This window comes from Chiroxiphia lanceolata, chromosome 2 (genome assembly GCF_009829145.1).
Source record: "Chiroxiphia lanceolata isolate bChiLan1 chromosome 2, bChiLan1.pri, whole genome shotgun sequence".
Classification (NCBI taxonomy): domain Eukaryota; kingdom Metazoa; phylum Chordata; class Aves; order Passeriformes; family Pipridae; genus Chiroxiphia; species Chiroxiphia lanceolata.
Window position 1 is genome coordinate 101,071,356 of NC_045638.1, and position 20,296 is coordinate 101,091,651.

At 37.4% G+C, this 20,296-nt stretch overlaps 1 protein-coding gene across 2 annotated transcripts in view; it reads right to left on the reverse strand.

The window, feature by feature from the left end:
• The window catches only part of CBLB (Cbl proto-oncogene B), a 134,232-nt gene that overhangs the window by 36,704 nt on the left and 77,232 nt on the right, over nucleotides 1–20,296 (reverse strand). For both annotated transcript variants that reach the window (XM_032680012.1, XM_032680013.1), the window contains exons 5-10: nucleotides 17,066–17,222; nucleotides 13,093–13,214; nucleotides 10,608–10,745; nucleotides 8,977–9,064; nucleotides 6,551–6,682; nucleotides 1,865–2,068 (exon numbers count right to left, since the gene is read on the reverse strand). In XM_032680012.1, the coding sequence (XP_032535903.1) occupies nucleotides 1,865–2,068; nucleotides 6,551–6,682; nucleotides 8,977–9,064; nucleotides 10,608–10,745; nucleotides 13,093–13,214; nucleotides 17,066–17,222 (841 nt within the window). The remainder of the gene's footprint in view (nucleotides 1–1,864; nucleotides 2,069–6,550; nucleotides 6,683–8,976; nucleotides 9,065–10,607; nucleotides 10,746–13,092; nucleotides 13,215–17,065; nucleotides 17,223–20,296) is intronic.

A 20,296-nucleotide genomic window follows, 5' to 3' on the forward strand; every position in this document is an offset into this window, starting at 1 on the left:
AATACCATATGGTCTAGCCAGGTGATTTGAGACAAACGCAGTCCATTTGATTTTCAAGGATTAACAGTTTTATGTTGAAAAAGCATACAGTAGTCCTTGCAACAAAGCAAGAATGGAAAAATTTGTTCATTGACATTACTACAGTATCAGCAGGGTGGCTAAAAGAGTTAAATTGTCTTTGTCATCAAATTCCATTGTCTGAACAAATTAAGTTACTACAACACAGTCATTATGCCATATCACATTCATATTAACAGCATTAACAATAAACAAAAGAAAATTTCAAAAAAAGTAAAGTTCTACATGTCAGAGAAAAAAATAATTTCTTTTAGCAGGCTACAAAGAAACCCTACTTAAGCAGGCAAAATAAGTAATGATTCAAAAAAGACAAAGCTGGTGAAGACATTACCAGCAAAAAGTGTATGTAAACAATGTTATATTCCACACATGTGGTATGGTTAAGAGCATCACTGCACAACCACTAGTAACAGTTTTAAGATGAAAACAGCAGCTGAAAATCACCAAATGACACAATAATTCAAGAATTTCAAGTAAGGACTTCAAGAGGTTAACAGAGTGAAAAACCCCTGTTCCTAAACTTCAGGAATAATTAGTAGGTTTCTTTCACAGCAAGGCACTAAAGCACTCGAGCACTTGGTGGATACCAAAGACTTATTGGAAAGCCTATTGTTCCTTCCTTTGATAAAAGCATAATGCACTTTTGCCTTATCATGGAAGTGATAGTGTTATAAAAGCCCATCATTTCAAGGCTATCTCACAGAGGTCAGGCTGCAGACTACAATTTAAGTCCAGGCAGGAAGGATAAACTGTTCCCAAGGGCAGACCATGTTGTATTACGTACACAACACAAGAATGATTCATAAGCCTTAAGAGGTTAGGAAGGATATCAGAAATGTGTATATTAACTGACAGATACTCTCAGATATGAGGGTGAAGCAGGAGTTGGGTTTTTTTTAATAAATAAAATGATAAGGAAATGGAAGAGCAAGACATTACAGAATTAATTCCAAGGCAACTGCTCAATCTAGATGACCTCAGTAAAAGGTAAAATCTAGAAAATGCCCTGTCAAAATCAGTGTTGCATAGACTATGACAGTATCTGTTCCAGGATAAAATACAGTCGTGAAAACTATCACCGTAAAATAAACCTTTGTTAAGGATAGTGCTTATTTATCAGTAATAAAATCTTCTGTGACCAAAGAAAGATCCCAAAATTTAACACAGATCACTTTGAGGACAAAAAACATCCCAAAGCACAAAGTCACTATGAATAATCTCAAAAGCACTTTTCCCACTAAAAGTACCTAACACTTAAAAAACAGAAAAAACATCACAGACAGCCCACTTGAAACATGATTAAAAGCTACTTGTGTGCAATATGAATTGGCTGCCAAGTCACCTTTACAAAGTAATAATATTTATAACTTGTTTAGAAACTCAAGTTTAATCCTAAAACATTCTATGCATGTGTATATACACAGATGCAGAAAACTAGTAATATATGTATATATGAATCTTTTTGTTCCTTACAAATAAAAGCTCAGGGAACTGTCCATACAGTGTAGTTTGGCTAACAGTCTCAGCTGGTGTAAACTCATGCTTTGTCCATTATAAACAAAGTTAACACAGTTCCCATCAGCTGAGAATCTGGAATAATTTTTTCTCCTATTCAACTTCAGTGTTAATGTAGCATGATTGATGCATTTTTTTTTTCAACCCAAAAACTGTTCAGTGATTTGATGAAGCCTAGAGAATGAAGTGTAAGCTCTGATTTTTTAAAGTTACAGGCAGCTTAATTTACAAACATCTAACTTTAGCTGTTGTACAGTGCTTGAAAACTTACCTTTCGGACTGAAGCCAAACGATTCATCATTAAAGACTCTTCTCTATCATCATCATCATCCAAGTCCAACATGGGCATACTAAAGCTATCAATAATACTGCAGCACCTGGAGTTTTCATCCCTTGGATCAAAGGGATCCACAATGATTGGTTCAGTTCCTTTGATTTCACAGCGGCAGAAAGGACAGCCTTGGCCGTCAGATTCCTACAGCAAGACAAAAAAGCAGACAAATTTTAAAAAATAATAAATAGAAATAATTTTAAAAATAGATTTAAATCTTTCTACAAAGAAACATCCTTAACCAGTCTCAAAAAGCTTCTAAAGAAGTAGTGAACAGGGAACTGATTAACAAATATTTAACTATAATAAATCTTAAAACGACTGCACCTTTAAAACCTTCTATCTTCACTTTAAGGTTCACTTAAGAATAATCAAAATGCAACTATTAAATCTACAAAGTACCAAAACAGTCTTAATATTACAGGTCAGGAAGTAACACCTGGCCTTTCAGGTTTACCATTTTGCTATATCTTCAAGAGAAAGAAGGCAAGGTGTGCAGACAGAGACAATGCATTTTATTATATATCTTTTATATTAAAGGTAAAGTATTTCTTTTTGATTTGAAGTTAGGAAATGCAGATAAGCTTTACGGCATGCAGCTCTTATTTTCTGAAAAACATATAAAGTCCGTCATGGCTGCAACATTACCAGAATTCAGCAATATGCATTCAGACCACCTAAAGCTACAAATTTTTTTTTACATGTTTAACAAACCAGGACTTAAATACTTTTTTCATATATTATATAAAACAAGGAACTATTTTCATTTGTTATCAGAAACAGGAACCACTTTAATTTTAATCTCTAAGTGGTGCGTGTTCAATGATTTTCAAGCAGCCATATTCAGTTTCTATTACTTATTCCAAAAATTTATTTTTTCCTCATAAGAAGTAACCAAAAAGCCTTTAAAGATTTCAGACTACTAATAAACAAAACCATAAGAGAAAAGTCTTTCAAGCATTTATAAAGAAATATTTCCACCAAGAGGCACAATGTAGAATTGTATAAAAAACCAAAACAACAAAACCCAGTCAAACCAACAAAAAAAACCAAAACACCTTGAATACCCGTTCCCCCCAAAAAAGGACAAAACATAAACCAAACCCATACCAAGAAGAGCCCTGAAGCTTTGAGAGATCAAGGCAATTCAAAGTGAAACCAGAAATCACATCATGTCATATTTGTACTAGGTAGACAGACAGCTAAAAAGGGTATGTACACCAAAATTAATTCTAAACAACCTACCTAGGCTGTAATATAATCAAGCAAGCAGAGGTTTTTGATATCTCAGATGCAAGAACAACTTTAACTTTTTTCTAGCATTATTTTTATCTTAACACTTGCCAGTCTTACTAAACTGACAGATGACTTTACAGTCTATGGAAGAACTGTATCCCAGATAAGTATAAATGATGTCTCCTGACAGTCTTGTCTATTTGCATGACAAGTACCAGATTTTCATTCTGTATAGAGAGATATGTGTACTCTACTTTTAGCACCCTAATTACAAATAACTGGTCAATATTTCTACCTCAAAGAGCACCTCCAAATTATATGGTCCTACTGCCACTGTTGAGTGAACAGAAGTCTTCCCTTACTCTATACATTTCCTTACAGATTAATTTTCTAGAAGCAGCCTCATTGATGAGGTTTTTAGTTTTCAAGGCTTTCTTGTATCTGTGCTGGAAAATAGTTCTGAACTAGCAGTTCCTGTCCTTTCTTTTCAAAAGTATTGGTAACAAATCACAGCAGCAAAGACTTCTTTTCAACTGTATGAAGGCAACTGAGAAAATAAAACAGATCCGAGATGTCTGTATGAACACACATGCTTGTCCATGCCCTCAGAAAGGCTATTTAGAACACTGTGAACCTTACAATGCAGCATGTATACCCATATGCTTTTAGAATCAGGACCAGACATGTAGTTTTCAGACAAGAATAGATTTCCATGGAATAAAATGAGATTTTACTCCTGTTGCATAATACAAAAAAAACCCCAGGTAAACCAAGTCTTCTTTGGGAGACTGATCCCCATAAAGGTGAACAACTCAATCATCCTTAGTATTCTATGCAGATCTGATGTTGCATACTCAATTTTTTCTGCTTAGTGAAAACATCTGTATGGATCTCTTGAGGCATGTCTAATGAGCCATTATGCCGCCAATTAAACATTAGCCCACCAGAAGCTTGCAACAGCTGATGCTGTTACAGTGTAATATTTCTTCATTGCCTCACTAATTATACAAAAGTTAAATTTATAATGAAGTCCGAAATGTACCTGACCAATTACAGCTGGTAGCAATGTTCTGATGAAGCCTGATCCTTTCAAACACGTCAGTTCTGAGCCTAAAATGCTTTCACAGAATCACTGAATCAACCAGGTTGGAAAAGACCTCTGAGATCATTGAGTCCAACCCATGAGCCAACACCAGCCTGTCAACTAGACCATGGCAGTGAATGCCACATCCCCTCTCTTCTTAAATACCTCCGGGGATGGTGAATCCACCACTTCCCCGGGCAGCCCATTCCAATCCCTTTCTGCAAAGAATTTCTTCCTAATATCTAACGGAAACCTCCCCTGGCACAGCTTAAGATCGTGCCCTCCTGTCTTACTGCTGGTTGCCTGGGAAAAAAGACCAACCCCCACCTGGCTACAACCTCCTTTCAGGGAGTTGTAGATAGTGAGGAGGTCTCCCCTGAGCCTCCTCTTCTCCAGGCTAAACAATCCCAGCTCCCTCAGCCTCTCCTCATATGGCCTGTGCTCCAGTCCCTTCACCAGCCTCATTGCCCTTCTCTGGAAACTCTCCAGCACCTCAGTGTCCTTCCTGAACTGAGGGGCCCAGAACTAGACACAGTACTCCAGGTGTGGCCTCACCAGCACTGAGTACAGGGTTAGAATCACCTCCCTAGTCCTGCTGGTGACACTGTTCCTGATACAGGTCAGGATGCCACTGGCCTTCTTGGCCACCTGGGCACACTGCTGGTTCATGTTCAGTAGCGGTCCATTTCCTGAATCCCTAGGCATCAGTCAAATTACTGAGGACCTTAACTTCTCAAGTCTCCAAAATCAGAGCACATCACTGGCACAACACTGGACCATGCTGCTATCGTGCCATGAGACACCCACCAATCAAAAATACAAAGATTTCAGTCCTTCTGTCCTTTCAGCTGAGCCAAAAAATCCCAAAATCTACAAGACCTCAGAATTTTTCAAAATTTTTTAATCAATGATCAACGTAGTCAGACCTCTATATCTGTCATTCAGAATGAAACCTGAAAGAATAGAGGAAGTGTACTCCTGAAATGAGAAACATTGTTCCATCTCAGCAGCTGCTTAGTAGTGAAATAAATATTCTTATTTGGGTATGCCTCAAATGGAATTTCTTCAGAATTTCTGATCTATGGGCAATTGGAAAGATTTGTGTTTGGAGCATCAAACTCATGTATCACAAAGAACACAAAATTGGAAACTGAGAATACGTCTTTTTCAGCAAGCTTTATTGCTAATGGAAGAAAAACCCAAATGATACTTCTGATATATCGTGTTGGTTTGCCAGTGATGCTTTGTCAATTAGATAGAAAATTTCTTAATTAGAAAAGAAGAACTTGAAGACATATCTCATACAAAAGAATGGAAACCCATTAACTGAGACAAACTCATTTAAAACCAAGTAAAAAATGGACTAGAGTCAAGGATTGTTTTTACTCTTCTCACTACAGTTGTAAGCAAAGAACGGTGCCTAACTGTGGAACAGAGTCCTGTCTGACAACTGGATGACCCTTACTTCTGCCCATAAAATACAGATAAGGAAGAAGAAAGGGGAAGGAAAGAAGCACAGTTGATGCACTTTGAGAAGCACCTATCAGGGGAAGTCTGAAGCTGTAAAATGACCTCTGCTTTCAATATTACTTTTTAGGTCAAATACTTGTCAACTGCGCTGAACTAAAGGTACCAGTTCTCTCATTTCCCACAGACTAGAATATCCATGAACAAGATGGACAAAACACCCTAACCTGTGTCACCAGAAAGTCTCTGTGTTTTTGGGGTATTCTGTAAATGACACTGAGAGAATGGAGTTTCCCCTCCATTCAGTGTCTTAGTCCAACAGCCATCTAAAGCAAGGTGGTTTAGTGCTTTGCTTGTTATTAATGTGAAACACACGAATTCTGAGCTTATTTTCCACAGGCCACTTCATGACTTGTACTACTGACTGAATCTTTCCCTCACTGAAGTAATCTCTTCTCCATATAAGATGCTGTCTAGTTAGTTATCCATTCCCAGCTGCTACATGTCCTCTTTGTGCCTTTTGAATACATCATGAAGTAACCTGGGTGACTGAATTGGCACCAAATGCCCAGTTTGCACTGTCTGAGTAGGCACTACACTCAGGAAATAGTTTCCACTCAGTAGCAGTCAGCAAATGACCCTGGCAAGACTACAAGTCCAGACTGTAAACACTTCTGGAGCTTTGTTTTTCACAGATTTCTGGTCTGCAAAATAAAAAAGTTTATCATTTTAAATATACACATCCTTGTACCTGGAAGAGTAAACATTTACCCACACTGTAAACAGGAATGTAACAGAGAAATCCATCCTCTTCTCCAGTAACTGAACTACAACAGTACCTGCCATGCTGTAAGACAAGAAGTGCACATAAGGTGTCCACAAGGCTCTATCTTCACATCCTTGTCATTCTCTGCACAGATTTTACACAGCTGAAAAGTGGAGCCCATTTCACAGTACAGTTCATACTGTTCCTGTAACAAAAGAAAGTCAAGTGATTATTCTTTCCTGTGACAGGTTCACAAAGAATACACTTAAGCATTAATAGCGACAAACATTTCTCCAAGTGCCCTGTTTTCCAACCTGCTTTACTTATTAGACAAGGAAACTCTTATTTAAAAGCCACACTAAGGTAACTGAAACAGCTTACATTTTTGCTCCTTCAAATCTATGAGATACTATAATTCATGGCACAAAACGTTTAAATACCTGTGCCTATTAGGCTTTGTACAGACTTCTGACATGTAACTACCACACAAGGCATCCTGTTTTTCCTTGGCTGCACTTAAGAGGAAAGGAGAACGAACATATGGTTCTAAGTGAGAAATTAAGTGATGAAGGGGAACAAAACTGAGATTTCCTTTTCTAGGTATGAATTTAGGGCTAAGAAAAGTATTAGACTGAAAACTGTCAACCAAGAAAGTTTTCTGCCTACAGCAAGGATGTAGTATGATAGTATTGCTCACCCGTGTGAACGAAGTATGGCAAGAATACACCCCAGGATAACGTGGCAATAACCATGCATAGATCATTCAGTACTTTGTATCCTTACAAGACTGACAGGAAGGTAAAAGAACATCTTCAGGAGAATAAATAATAGATAAAACTTGAATCCAGAACAGTTTTCTAGAATTAGGTATTGTTGGGGAACTGACAATTAAATGCATTTGTATAGAAATAGAGCTTTTTTTAGTCTTGAAAAACCGAATTTGGAAAGCCTAAAATAAGTAGAATCCAGGTCACAGGAAAATAAGCATCTACTGCTAAGTAAAGGGAGAGGAGACGAGGCTAAGAAAAAGAGAAAATAAAAGACAGCTCATATCTGCAGCTTTAGTCAGTAGGTACTAAAGATGTTTATGATAGAACTCTGGCAAAGAATCCATCTGCAGCAATATAGCCCTGCAGCCACTTTCATACCATCTTTTCATAGTTTAAGCAGCTCTAGTGACAGCTTTAAACCTCTTCAGTTATGCATTATTTAAGGCAGCATTCACATAATTCAGACTGTTGAACAACCATCAAAATCAGCTAATGATTTCATAACTACAGCTTCAGAAACAACTGGATTCATTCAATGGACTCAAATGACTGGCTTGTGAAGAACAAGGCACTCACTGATAATGTGCTGCTTCTCCTTTCCTTGAGAAAAAGTGAAGATATGGGGCTAGAACATTGCTCTCTGCAACACAAATACCTGATAACTCTGCATTACTCTTTCATTATTATTTTAAGGTTGGAGGTAAAAGAGGGAAGTCGGATATGTGGAAGTACTCAGATTTTCTTCAGCTAATTGTTTCCAGGAATTCTCTTGCTTACAAAACTAATATCTTCATCATGGTATTCCTGATAATACCACAGATGGTAAAGTATAATTCTCTTCTAAAATATTTCTGGAGGTGGAATGCATATAGAGCACTCAGAATTACAGAAGATTCAGCATGTCATCCAGTCTGTTCTGAAGAAATAAAGACCATCTGAAACAGTATGGCTTGTATTTAGCCTGATGTCTTAGCTTCAACATATCCTCAAGTCTTCCAGATGCTTTTGTCAGGAAAAGAGCTCTACACAGTATGCCTTAACCTTCTAGTGTTAATGTCATGTTTATTCAGGCATTTGTCTTGTGGTGGCTACTTCCTACTACTTTACTATTGAACATCTGCACATTAATCATATTATCACTTAACAAGACTTTAAACGTAACTACATATTCTAATTTTCCCTGCAATTCTCTGCAAAGTGACTCCATTTAGGCATTTAATTATTCTGGTTGCTTTTCTCGGACCTCTCTTTTAATTAGCCCAATAGACAAAGAAGAAAGGAAAGAGACCCTGGAACTGGTATCTTTGCAATGTATGAACTATATTGCTCCTCCTGGACCTGTCAACAAACTGTACAATTCCTACTGAGGTTTCAAAAATATTATTTGATTGTCATTTTGTTTCTGTATTCCCATCTGCTATTAGCAAGGAAAGAAGAAGGTACATAAACCTGTCACATAAATATCAGAAAAAAGTTTAGTAACTGTTAAAACACTTCTCACTTGGAAGAGGCTTACAATAAACAAAACTTTGAAGACACGCAGTCTGCATCACCAGCAGCTCTACAGTTTAAAGGATTATTATCCTGTCTTCATCTAAACTCTTCTATCAACATGTTTTCACTCTTATGAATTTATTGCTCACATTTTAGTAAAAGCTTATTATCACTGCTAGATGAGAGACTCGGGGAAGTGAAGATTACAAAGTAACTGACAAACTCTGCAACATACCTGTGTGACTTTTATGTGATCATGTGGTGTGGGTTCACATAATCCTGTCAAATCAGGATTATAACTTCTTCCATCTGGGAACAGATAGCTGCATGACAAGAAGACTGTTATAAATATGCACATTTCTTTAGCTTTATTACCTAAGTCATACCCATAAAATTTCATGGGGGCAGAATAAGTTCCAGGAGACATTAACTAAAATGAATCATCTTTCCTCAGCCATCTTTTTTATCTTTTGGGTTGCTACAATACATGCTGAATTGCTACATATGCATTTTGACACATGCTCAAGACTATTTATAAAAGCACAGGAAAGACTCTGACATCACAATGCATCTGAGCTTTGATTGGCACATAACTTCGTAGTGGTAGCTCAACAGAACATTATTTTAGATTTTGTTTCACAGTGAGCTTATACTTGCATATGTTCCTAATGATTTCTCCACTGAGAGCATCATGCTCAGAAACACCACAGACCATTTCAAGTACAGCAGCAGAATAGAAGGTAACACACATTTGTGTATATCAGTGTGTATTATGATACATATAACACTATATATGTGTATGTCTGTGTACATTATGACAAGAATCTATGCTAAGAATCCACGATGCAGACTGGACTTTACACAAGAACTGATGGGGGCATTTCAGTCATGTAGGAAATTACCAACAGGTTAAATGATACCACAGAGACCCCGAGTTGTCCTATATTTCGATTTATGTCACCTGTATCTTGGAAACAGTTTCTTGAAAGTCTCACGTTATTCAACCACTCAATGAGAAAGTCACATTTTCAGAAGGTACAAAAACTTCACTCTGCAATATTCACAGCCCTAGTTTCTCTTTGCTCAGTTTTTGTCAAGGAGAAACACTACCAATATTAGTTTGTTTTTATTACAGGTATGAAATCATCATACACTAGACTGTGCAGGACTGAGAAAACATGCAAGATTGCAACGGATTTTGCAATCTTTTTGGAGGACTGATCAATTGCCTTTTTTTTTTTCACATTAGATTTATGTATATATATGTGTATTTATATTTATATATAAATAATGTTGCATATACCAAAACATGTATCTCAGTCCAAAGATTCGGACACCAAAAATTTTACTGTTACTTCAGCCAGCCTAGTAAAAATGTAATACTTCTCCCTATAAACCTAATTCTCTAATAATTATAAATCTTTTCAGTAAACTATTAGAACATGGAAAATGTCCTGGCTGCACAATATATAAAAAAGCAATTACATAGCTTTCACATCATTGTCCAGAGTTAGACACATGAGTAACTGGCAGTAGTAACTGCTCAATAAGCTTAAATGCATTTGGGACTCTTGAGGGAGGCAGGGAGGGATCAATGCAACAGCTGTCTGACTTTATTTTCTTATGGAATTACTTGCCATGAGATACGACTTTGGTTAACTTTCAGTAACTTTGGTTAATGGAATTAACTAGAAAGAAAGAAGTGTTTTTCAAACGAATAAAAAGGATGGTCCTTAAACTCCTAAGAATGCTAACCACAATATCCAGATTCTCTGCTTTAAAGACCTTTACCTACCCATATAAGTATTAAAAGAACAAGGAAATGAGGATTTCATACCCATGGTGACTATAGGAATTTGTACTTACAATCCTTCCCGGCTGCCATCGATCAAAGCTTGAAACAGAGGCTTATTGTGAGGTATGGTCTGCAGTATGTTCCCATCACCAGTCACATACCCAATGGCCCACTGTCCCAGGCGAGTGCAACTCAGTCTGAAAATGTAGCTTGATAGAAACAAGACGAATAAAAAGTCAGTGTTAATCAGAGTTCAGCAAACCAAGTGAAGAGAGTAAGGATGGCCTCTTGTTAAGGCACTGAATTAGGTCTCTGAAGATTTGGCTCAGATTCCCAATTCTGCCATGTGTTCTCTGCATAACCTTAAATAAACCTGCATCTTTTACACTGTCAGTTTCTCACAGGCAGAAATAAAGTAACAGCAGTTCCCTACTCTCAACTTTTCACCTGCTTGCTTTTTAGTTCTCAAAGTGAAAGCCACACATTCACTGTGAACAGTCACATTTAGTCATGCCCATAAACCTCTTCGAGAAGAGTGTATTAAATTATCAAGTTTGCATAGATACAACATACACCTTTTGTGCACAGGCAGGTCAACAAACTGAACAAACGGAAGGGGAAACATAAAGCATCTTTAGATACCACAGGAAAGGTAAAGATAAATGATAAAACAAGCTCTACTAGCAATGCTAATTTTCTGTGAACCTGTAGAGGTGAACAGGACAGAAGAAATATCACTTATACTTCAGAAAATAGCAGATATTACCGATACAGTTGGACTTAAATTTAAATATTTCTGTGTGTACAGGTGATAGTTGGGACTATAAATAATGTAGACAGAGAGCACAATCAGAAGAAAAGGAAGATTATAGGCAACAGAATTGTGCATGTAGAGTGTTTCTTATTAAAAACTCTAGTCCCTTTCATGTCAGACACCATCTCATATGCAAAAACCTCACTCTGAAAAGCATCCCACAGTGAAATACCACAAACTCAACTTGGTATTATAGAGCAGCTTTTCTTAATTATACATCAATATTTTATTTCCTTTCAAACTAATATGAGAAATGTAAGCCTCCCTGAAGTTTGACAGAGCTCTTGCAACCTTCAACAGGACTCACATTACACTGAAGTAGTAAGCATTCATTTGAACAGAATCTTGTAATTTCCAGGATGTTTTAGTCAGATTAAAGAAGCAATTTCACTTTGTATTTCCTCTTTCACACTCCAGTATTTCACCTAAGCAATTCAGAAAGTAATTTTCTGATATGCAGTAGAAATCTATCTTAAGACTAACTCTCTATTTACAAGAAACATGAAAGCAACTTTGGATAATTTCTCTATCACAGAATTTGGATCAATAATAGAGAAAATATTAAGTATAGCAATTACTCTCAAAAGCAACCTAGTTATCTGACCAGTAGTGACCATGAGTACCAAGCTAAAAAACAGTGTTATTCTATCAGAACCAAGAGATTTTTGTACATATGCACTTGGTCACTTGGGTAACTTAGCAAGATACAGTATATTGTTTGCTAAAAATCAAAAAAAGCAAGTACAGAATATGGATATAACTGTTGCTGGACATCTCTAACAAGTTTCAAAACAATGCACTTTAACTGCATATACATATGATTCTGCAGCAAATGTAGACAAGTAGACATTAAGGAAAATCTTCATAACTGTAAAATAAAACTAGTAAACTAAAAAGTAACTAATATAATCCATTAATGGATTTTTATTTCTCCAATCTGAGTGAAGAAAAAAATCCACAACAACAGTGAAATAAATGGTAAAAGTTCAGCTTTAATAATTCAGTATATACAGCGCCACATAGACATTATTTAAAACCTCTACACATCATGATCTTTTATCTGACTGATGGTTTTTCTAGGTGAAGAGTTTATGATATAGAATGATTACAGGCAAAGAAAAAAGAAATATGAACACAAAAGGAGCACATAAGCACTGATTAAATTCATAACTTGAATGTGTTACCATGAAAGATGTTAAGGTGATTTTTTACTCTACTATTAAGTAAAAATTCAATGTAAACTTTGAAAAGCAACTTGTATTTTCAAATATGCTTTTCAAGAATGCATTGTTTGTTACACCTAATTCAGAAGAAGAAAGGAAAAGCAATGTATTTTCAACTTCTTTCTGCTTATTTGTGTTTATTTATACTTTAGTGTGCTAATATGGCATTTTTTTGCTTAATAGCACTGCAGAAGAACTATGGCCAGATAATGTTTATAAGGTTCCTATGTCTTAAAATCTAAAAGGTCAGCATTTCTTAAATGTGTAGTTCAGAGCTTTAGCATTCAACTATTTGCAAAAATACATTTTGATATAAATAAAATCACAAGTGTAAAAAAAGAAGCCTACTAGTTCTCTGATTAACTCAGTTATGGGGGGAAAAAAAAAAAAGCCAAAAATTCATTCATGTTGCAGTGAGTGTTAAATAACATGCAATAGAGAAGTTTGAACCTAGAATAATTATGTAGGTTCTGAGACAACAAGCTTATTTGGAAAGCAATAAGCAGCAAAACCTCTCACCTCCCAGGCTTAGAGCTGTATTTTTGCAGCCTTGCTTTCACTTCATCATATGTCAGGAATGCCATATATCCAGGATGTGTCACAGCTAAGAAGTTCCAATTCCTTAAGATTGAGCCCCAGGGCTAAAAAGAAAAAGACAAACAAATAAACAGATGCAGCCAGGTAGTTTTGTATTTCTAACAAAGCTCAAGTCTGTATGTCAGAGATACCTAGAGTGTTTTAGCTTCAGCTGAAAAATATGCACTTTTGGTTAAGATCTAAATAGTACAAAAGACCGTCCTATATACCCAGTTTTGCTACAAGTGTTCCTTCAAAAGAATTATTCCAAGAAAATCAACTGCAAATTTTTGGATAAAGATTTTAAGACTTTGATTTTAAGAGACCTTCTACTTGTAACTACATAAAATATTAAACATCACGTTTAGTTAGAACCTGGAAAGTACGACTCCATGATGGTTTATTAAAAACACAATTAAGCCTATTTTTGAGAGGTCCTGAAGCACTTTCATAGTTAATGGTAAGTAACACTAACAAATGAATCCTAATAAAGCCACTAATTTGAGCTGTCATTCCTTATTTATTCTCTACTTCTTGATCTCTTCAGTCACCATAATGGTATTACAGACAGAAAACAAAACAAATATTGACAACCCTTCACCAGGGTCTTTGCTGACCTGAATAGCAAATGCTTCACAAAATTCAGTGAAACATGCCTGATATGCTATCACTTCGAAGAATACAGATCAGTCCTTCACTGTAAATGAAGGATGATTTTTTTAAGTAGTGGAGTAATACAAGTACATATATGTCCATTGCCGCATTTGGAGAGTCAAGAAACTGCCTCTGAATGGTTTGGGGATTTTTTTGTATCTATTTCTCAAAAGATCAAGGCAGGTGAAGTTAAGCAACACAAGACAAGAGGCTTGTGTTCCTATGTGCCCAGTAAAATCCCTTTAAAAGAACTTCTAAGGGCTTATCAGGCTGAGATGAAATGACTGTGTGACATGCTCAAGCAGATTATCCTAGTAGTTCTGCTTGTGAGTAGGTTACATTTCTCAGGCAAACCCTAACCACTATTTAAACACAGATGAATACCTATTTAATTTAAAATACCTCTTCAAATCCAAACACAGAGTAGAAGACAGGTCAAATGTGTTCAAAGTGTTCAAAAGTGTTCAAATTTGTACAAAGGTAAGGGAAAAAAAAAAAATCTCAATCCTAGATAAAACTCTGCATCTTGCCAGCTCCTTCAACAAGCTCAACAAGGCCAAGTGCAAGGTCCTGCACCTGGGTCAGAGCAATCCCAAGCACAAGTACAGGTTGAGTGGAGAAGGGACTGAGAGCAGCCACGTGGAGGTGGTCTTGGGAGTGCTGGTGGACAAGAAGCTGGACGTGAGCCAGCAACACGCACCTGCAGTCCAGAAAGCCAACCACATCCTGGGCTGCAACAGAAGGTCAAGGGAGGTGATTTTCCCTCTACCCTGCTTCTGGTGAGACCCCACCTGAGTACTGCATCCAGTTCTTGGGCCCAAGGACATAGACCTGCTGGAGCAGGTTCAGAAAGGGGCCAAGAAGATGATTAGAGGGATAGAGCACCTCTCCTATGAGGACAAGCTGAGAGAGACTGGATTGTCCAGCCTGGAGAAGAGAAGGTTCCAGGGAGACCTTAGAGCATCCTTCCAGTACCTAAAGGGGCTTGCAAGAGAGCTTGATAGGGACTTTTTACAAGTGCATGGATTGATAGGACAAGGGGGAATGTTTTCAAAATGGAAGAGAGTAGGTTTAGATTACATATTATGAAGAAATTGTTTACTGTGAGCATGGTGAAATACTGGAAAAGGTTGTCCAAGGAAGTTATGGCTGCCCCATGCCCGGAAGTGTTTAAGGTCAGGTTGGATGGAGCTCTGAGCAACCTTGTCTAATGGAAGGTGTCCCTGCCCATGGCAGGGGGGGTTGGAACTAGATGATCTTTACAGTCCCTTCCAACTCAAACCATTCTGATTCTCCTCTCTGAGGAGATGGATGTGTCACTGTGACCGAAAAAATCAAAAGGCAAGAACTCATAGCTTGCCATGCATACACAGAGTATTACAAAAGCAGAAATGCTAAATGGAAAAAGATTTGCATGCTTTCTCTTCTATGGAAATATTTTTGTATTGAAGGACAATTTAAAGGAACATGTTAACAGTAACAGAATGAAGTTCTTTTCCTTCAAAGCATCTAGATATTCTGCCATGCTAACTTTCTCTCTGGTCAGGGAACACAGTACTTAAAGCAGTGCTTACATATAGTGCGGAGGCAGGGGGAGCAACTTCACTTTTACAGAATCTCCACAAAAACTAGTCTTGCTTTCTCCTGTGAATAAGCATCATTACAAATGCAGTTTTTCTGTAACACAACCCACAGTTGGCAAAACAGTGTTTTGATTACCTAACTGGGATTTTCTCTCTGTGGGTGTATGCACACTGTTACAGAAGCTGTTTAGAAACCAGAGAAGCAAAACGTAACCTGTGGGAGAGGTTCTCAGACCAAGTTCAGTGCAAGTTCACTTCAACAGTTATGCAGCTATTGCACCAGTTGGTAATCTGTTTGGCAAAAAAATCTGTCTGCTTCCTTGTCAAATTAAAAGTTAATCCCTACCAGTCTTCTCTCCTTACTTGTATCAGTACTGCCAATCCCCTTTTTCTAGCAGAAGGCAAAATAATGAATCAAACCACCAATGGCCTCACGAAGAAAGAAGGTGACGGATGTTTGCGGTTAAACTAAACAGAAAGACTACTGACACCATTAACATTTTCAACTGTGACAGTTTTGACTCTGATCAAATTCAAAATGCTCTATACTAAAACCATTAATCACCTCTGCCAAATTTTAACATCAGCTTCATAATGACATCCTTTCCCATGACAGCAAAACTAAGACAGCTAAACAACGATTATCACAGAACAACGTGAAAAACAGAACAAACATAGACCCAGGCTCTGATGTAAAATTGGTATTTTGAACATATCTCCAGCAGGCTAAAGAAAAATCATTTAAGTTGGTAATGATCTCTAAGATCATGAAGTCCAACCATTAAGCCAGCTCTGTCAAGTTCCCCACTAAATCATTTCCCTGAGTGCTTGATAATTCTTCCAGTGAAGAATTTTTTCCTAACGTCCAGTCTAAACTTCCCCTAGTGCAACTTGAGGCTCTGCATGAGTTCATCACTTCAGAGAGTAAAGAAATTAAATGATCAAATAAATAGTTTTATATCTCAGTGATTCCTATATACAAAAGAAATATCCAAAGTGACAAATTCAGAATCAATACATATAATATGGATGCAAACCAGCACAGCCTTCTGTATTGTCTAAAATACCTCAAGTATATTCTGCAGAAGGAACACAAGGTTAACAGAGGTACGTAACACACATAACAAGCTTATTTCAGATAAATATTGCCTATTAACAATAATATCATTAATGCTTTTCCCAAACATGGTTCCTTATTGTAAATAAACGGCAATGCATTAATGACAAAAATATGTTCATAAAGAAAAGAGTTAGGCCTACATTTAGCCTAAAAAAAAAAAAAGTAGTATGTAACTTTCCTTATGTGTTTGTAGAAACACTTCATGTAAGTATACAGAGATACAAAAGCACAATAAAAAATACAACTAAAACTCAGATTACCTGGAGGTCTGCATTTCTTAGAATGTTTTTAAAAATAGTCAAAAGTAAGCAGCAAACACAAAGATATTGTAATAACACTAGATATGTGCAGAAATGAAGTAGGTGTTGGTGATGTTTTCAGTTTTTCAGATGTAGGTGTTCCTGTCTCAAACATCGCTGAAGGACTAAAAGAAATGCACAATTTATATCTGAATTATAGTGTTCCAGTTCTTTCAGTTTTTCAAGAAAATCTGCTTCCTTGGTCTCAGGGTATTAAGCTTCTCAAATTCACACAAGTATCTAAAATTTTCAAATCTTACCTGAAATAATCTAGTGAAGATATCAAATTCGAAAATTGAAATGTAGTCATTGCAGGTCAAGTCAATAGTAGATTTAAGAGCCATTGCTTCCAAACCAGAGCTAATCTGATGAACTTCATGAAGGCACTGCCTGAACACTTTCCATGGCACTATAGTTCTGTGAGAGGGGTAGAAATAATAAATTCAATAAACCCACATACTTAAGACTGGATACCTCCTTTAGACATCAGAACCAAACTGAAGTGGAACATTACTTTGGTTTCTCTAGAGACAAAAAACCCCCACATATTAAAAACTATTAAAAACTTCTGAAAGCAGCCTAAGCAAATAAAGGAATGGTTTACCTTCTTTTAAATACAGTCAAAGTGTCATTTATTTCACAATGATAAATATTCAAGCTTCCATAGAAGGACAATAAAAAGAACTCTGAAGAAACTGAAATACCCTACCAAGCATGTGTAGCAACCAATCTCATACCCTCAAAAATAATGGAATGGTCCAGCTCCCTGCCTGGTAAGGAACTCCTTTATTCACAGCCTCTCTTCCCAGAATGATAAGGATCAATTCAGTATCTGCTGTGATGAGATTTATTTTTTTTAATAGTTCAAGTTCATAAACACTGGTCAAGTAACATGACTGCAATCAACCAGATACCACTGACATGGTCGAAGCCCTGTCATAGCTCATGACAGTTACATGAATTTTAATAGACAGGAAATTAAAATTATCCTCTCTAATACACAAAGTCATGTTCTGTCAAATTCAGTTTCTTTTTGTATAGCTGGAGATAATGCAGGTTAGTTATTTTATCAACAACCTGTGAAGTACAAATTGGATACTGCCCCCACTTTAGGAGAAACCCTCAAGGTCATTCAGCAGGTGAAAACTGGCAAGGCAGCTGGGGTTGATGGAATTTCACCCGAAGTCTGGAAACATGGGGGCCTTGCACTCCATGCTAAATTTCATGAGTTTGTGGTGTGCTGTTGGGAACTAGGCAAACTGCCATCAGACCTTCGAGATGCAGTCATCACCACTCTGTATAAGAAGAAAGGAATTAAATCTGATTGCTCAAATTACCGTGGTACTACTCTGTTCTCCATTGCTGGCAAAATCCTGGCAAGAATACTCTTGAACAGACTAATACCCATTATAGCAGAAGGAATTCTACCTGAAAGTCAGTGTGGTTTCAGAGCTAACAGGAGTACCACAGACATGGTATTTGTCCTCAGACAACTGCAAGAGAAGTGTAGGGAACAGAACAAAGGTCTCTATGTAACCTTTGTTGACCTCACCAAGGCTTTCGACACTGTGAGCAGAAAAAGGTCTATGGCAGATTTTGGAATGTTTAGGTTGTCCCCCCAAGTTCCTTAAAATGATCATCTCACTCCATGAGGATCAGCATGGCCAAGTCAGATATGGCAATGCACTTTCTGAGCCCTTTCTAATAACCAATGGTGTGAAACAAGGCTGCGTTCTTGCAGCAACCCTATTCACAGTCTTTTTCAGCAGGATGCTCCAAAGGGCCACTGCAGACTTCGAGGATCAGGACGGTATCTACATTTGATACCGTACTGATGGAAGCCTTTTCAACCTAAGGCGACTGAAGGCCCACACCAAGACCTTAAACCATCTTGTCCGGGAGCTGCTTTATGCTGATGACGCCGCCCTTGTTGCCCACACAGAAGCAGCTCTGCAGCGTTTAACATCCTGCTTTGCAGATGCTGCTGAGCTCTTTGGGCTGGAAGTCAGCTTAAAGAAGACTGAAGTTCTCTATCAGTCAGCACCTCAGGAAGTCTTCCATCATCCCCATATCACCACTGGCGAATCAGAGCTCAAATCAGTTCAGCAGTTTAATTACCTAGGTAGCCTCATCTCCTTGGATGGTAAGATTGACAGAGAGATAGACAACAGGTTAGCAAAGGCATAGAGTGCTTTCGGAAAGCTTCATAAAAGAGCAAAACTAAATGCTTGAAAAAAAGTATCAAGATCAGTGTTTACAGAGTCATTGTGCTGTCTACTCTCTTATACGGATCTGAATCACGCCACCACCTGCGTCTCCTAGAACGTTTCCATCCACACTGCCTCCGCACAATCCTAAACATCCACTGGGCAGATCATGTGACCAATACATCTGTTCTAGAACAAGCAGCAGTCACAAATATTGAGGCCATGTTGCTGAGAACACAGCTGCGTTGGGTAGGGCACGTCTCCAGGATGAAGGATCACTGCCTCCCTAAGATCCTGCTTTATGGTGAACTTGCCACTGGCTGCCGCAAGAGAGGAGCCCCGAAGAGAAGATACAAGGACTCCCTGAAACAACATCTCAGCCTTGGCCATACTGATCAACATAACTGGTCTACTCTGGTCAATTGGGAGGTCTGGAGACACACCATCTATAACGCTGCTGATGTTTTTGAGAAAGCACGCAGGATCACCCTTGAGGAGAAAAGACAACACAGAAAGAATCGTGCCTTGCAGAATATACCACCTAAGGAGTGTTTCTGCTGTGCCTTTTGCAACCAGACATGTCGATCTCGTATTGGCCTTTTTAGCCACCAAGGCACTTGTAACAAATGTGGGTAGTACCCTTCCCAAATCTTTCGTTCGTGAAGCCCAGCCATGATGACTTGTATTTGGAATCTGACATGAAGTTGATCACTTGAATGTGTTTCATTTCATCACTCTCAAAACTATAAGAAATTGTTCAAGAATAGCAATTCTTCTCATGTCCTAAGAGTCAAATCCAAATTTTGCAAAGCCATAACATCTTCTCTTAAACATGTTCTGCCTCACACTGAGGTCAGATCAAAAGATATTTTAAAACATTTTAATTAACCAAAATATAACCAACATATAACTATTAACCACTACAGTGGTTCAGGAGAAGATCTCACACATTGAAAGTAATAAATCAATTGCTAAATCAACAAAAGACATAGGTCTCACAAACTCACATTTCTTGCCAATTTTATTAGTCCAAATTGCCTTAGTTTTTCTAGCTATTTTCTCATGCAGAAAATATATTACTTAGCATAATGGGTGGGAGAAGACTTATTGTATTAAGTTAGTTTTGCATAACAAATAATATACAGTTTACCCAAATTAAAACAAGTAGTAATTTGAAGTACAACACTAAAGACACATTCCTGCATTTCTATTGCAGAAGACATTCACTAAACTTCTAAGTGCAAAGAAATCTACTTGTTACATGGAGGCTTATACTGAGGAAGT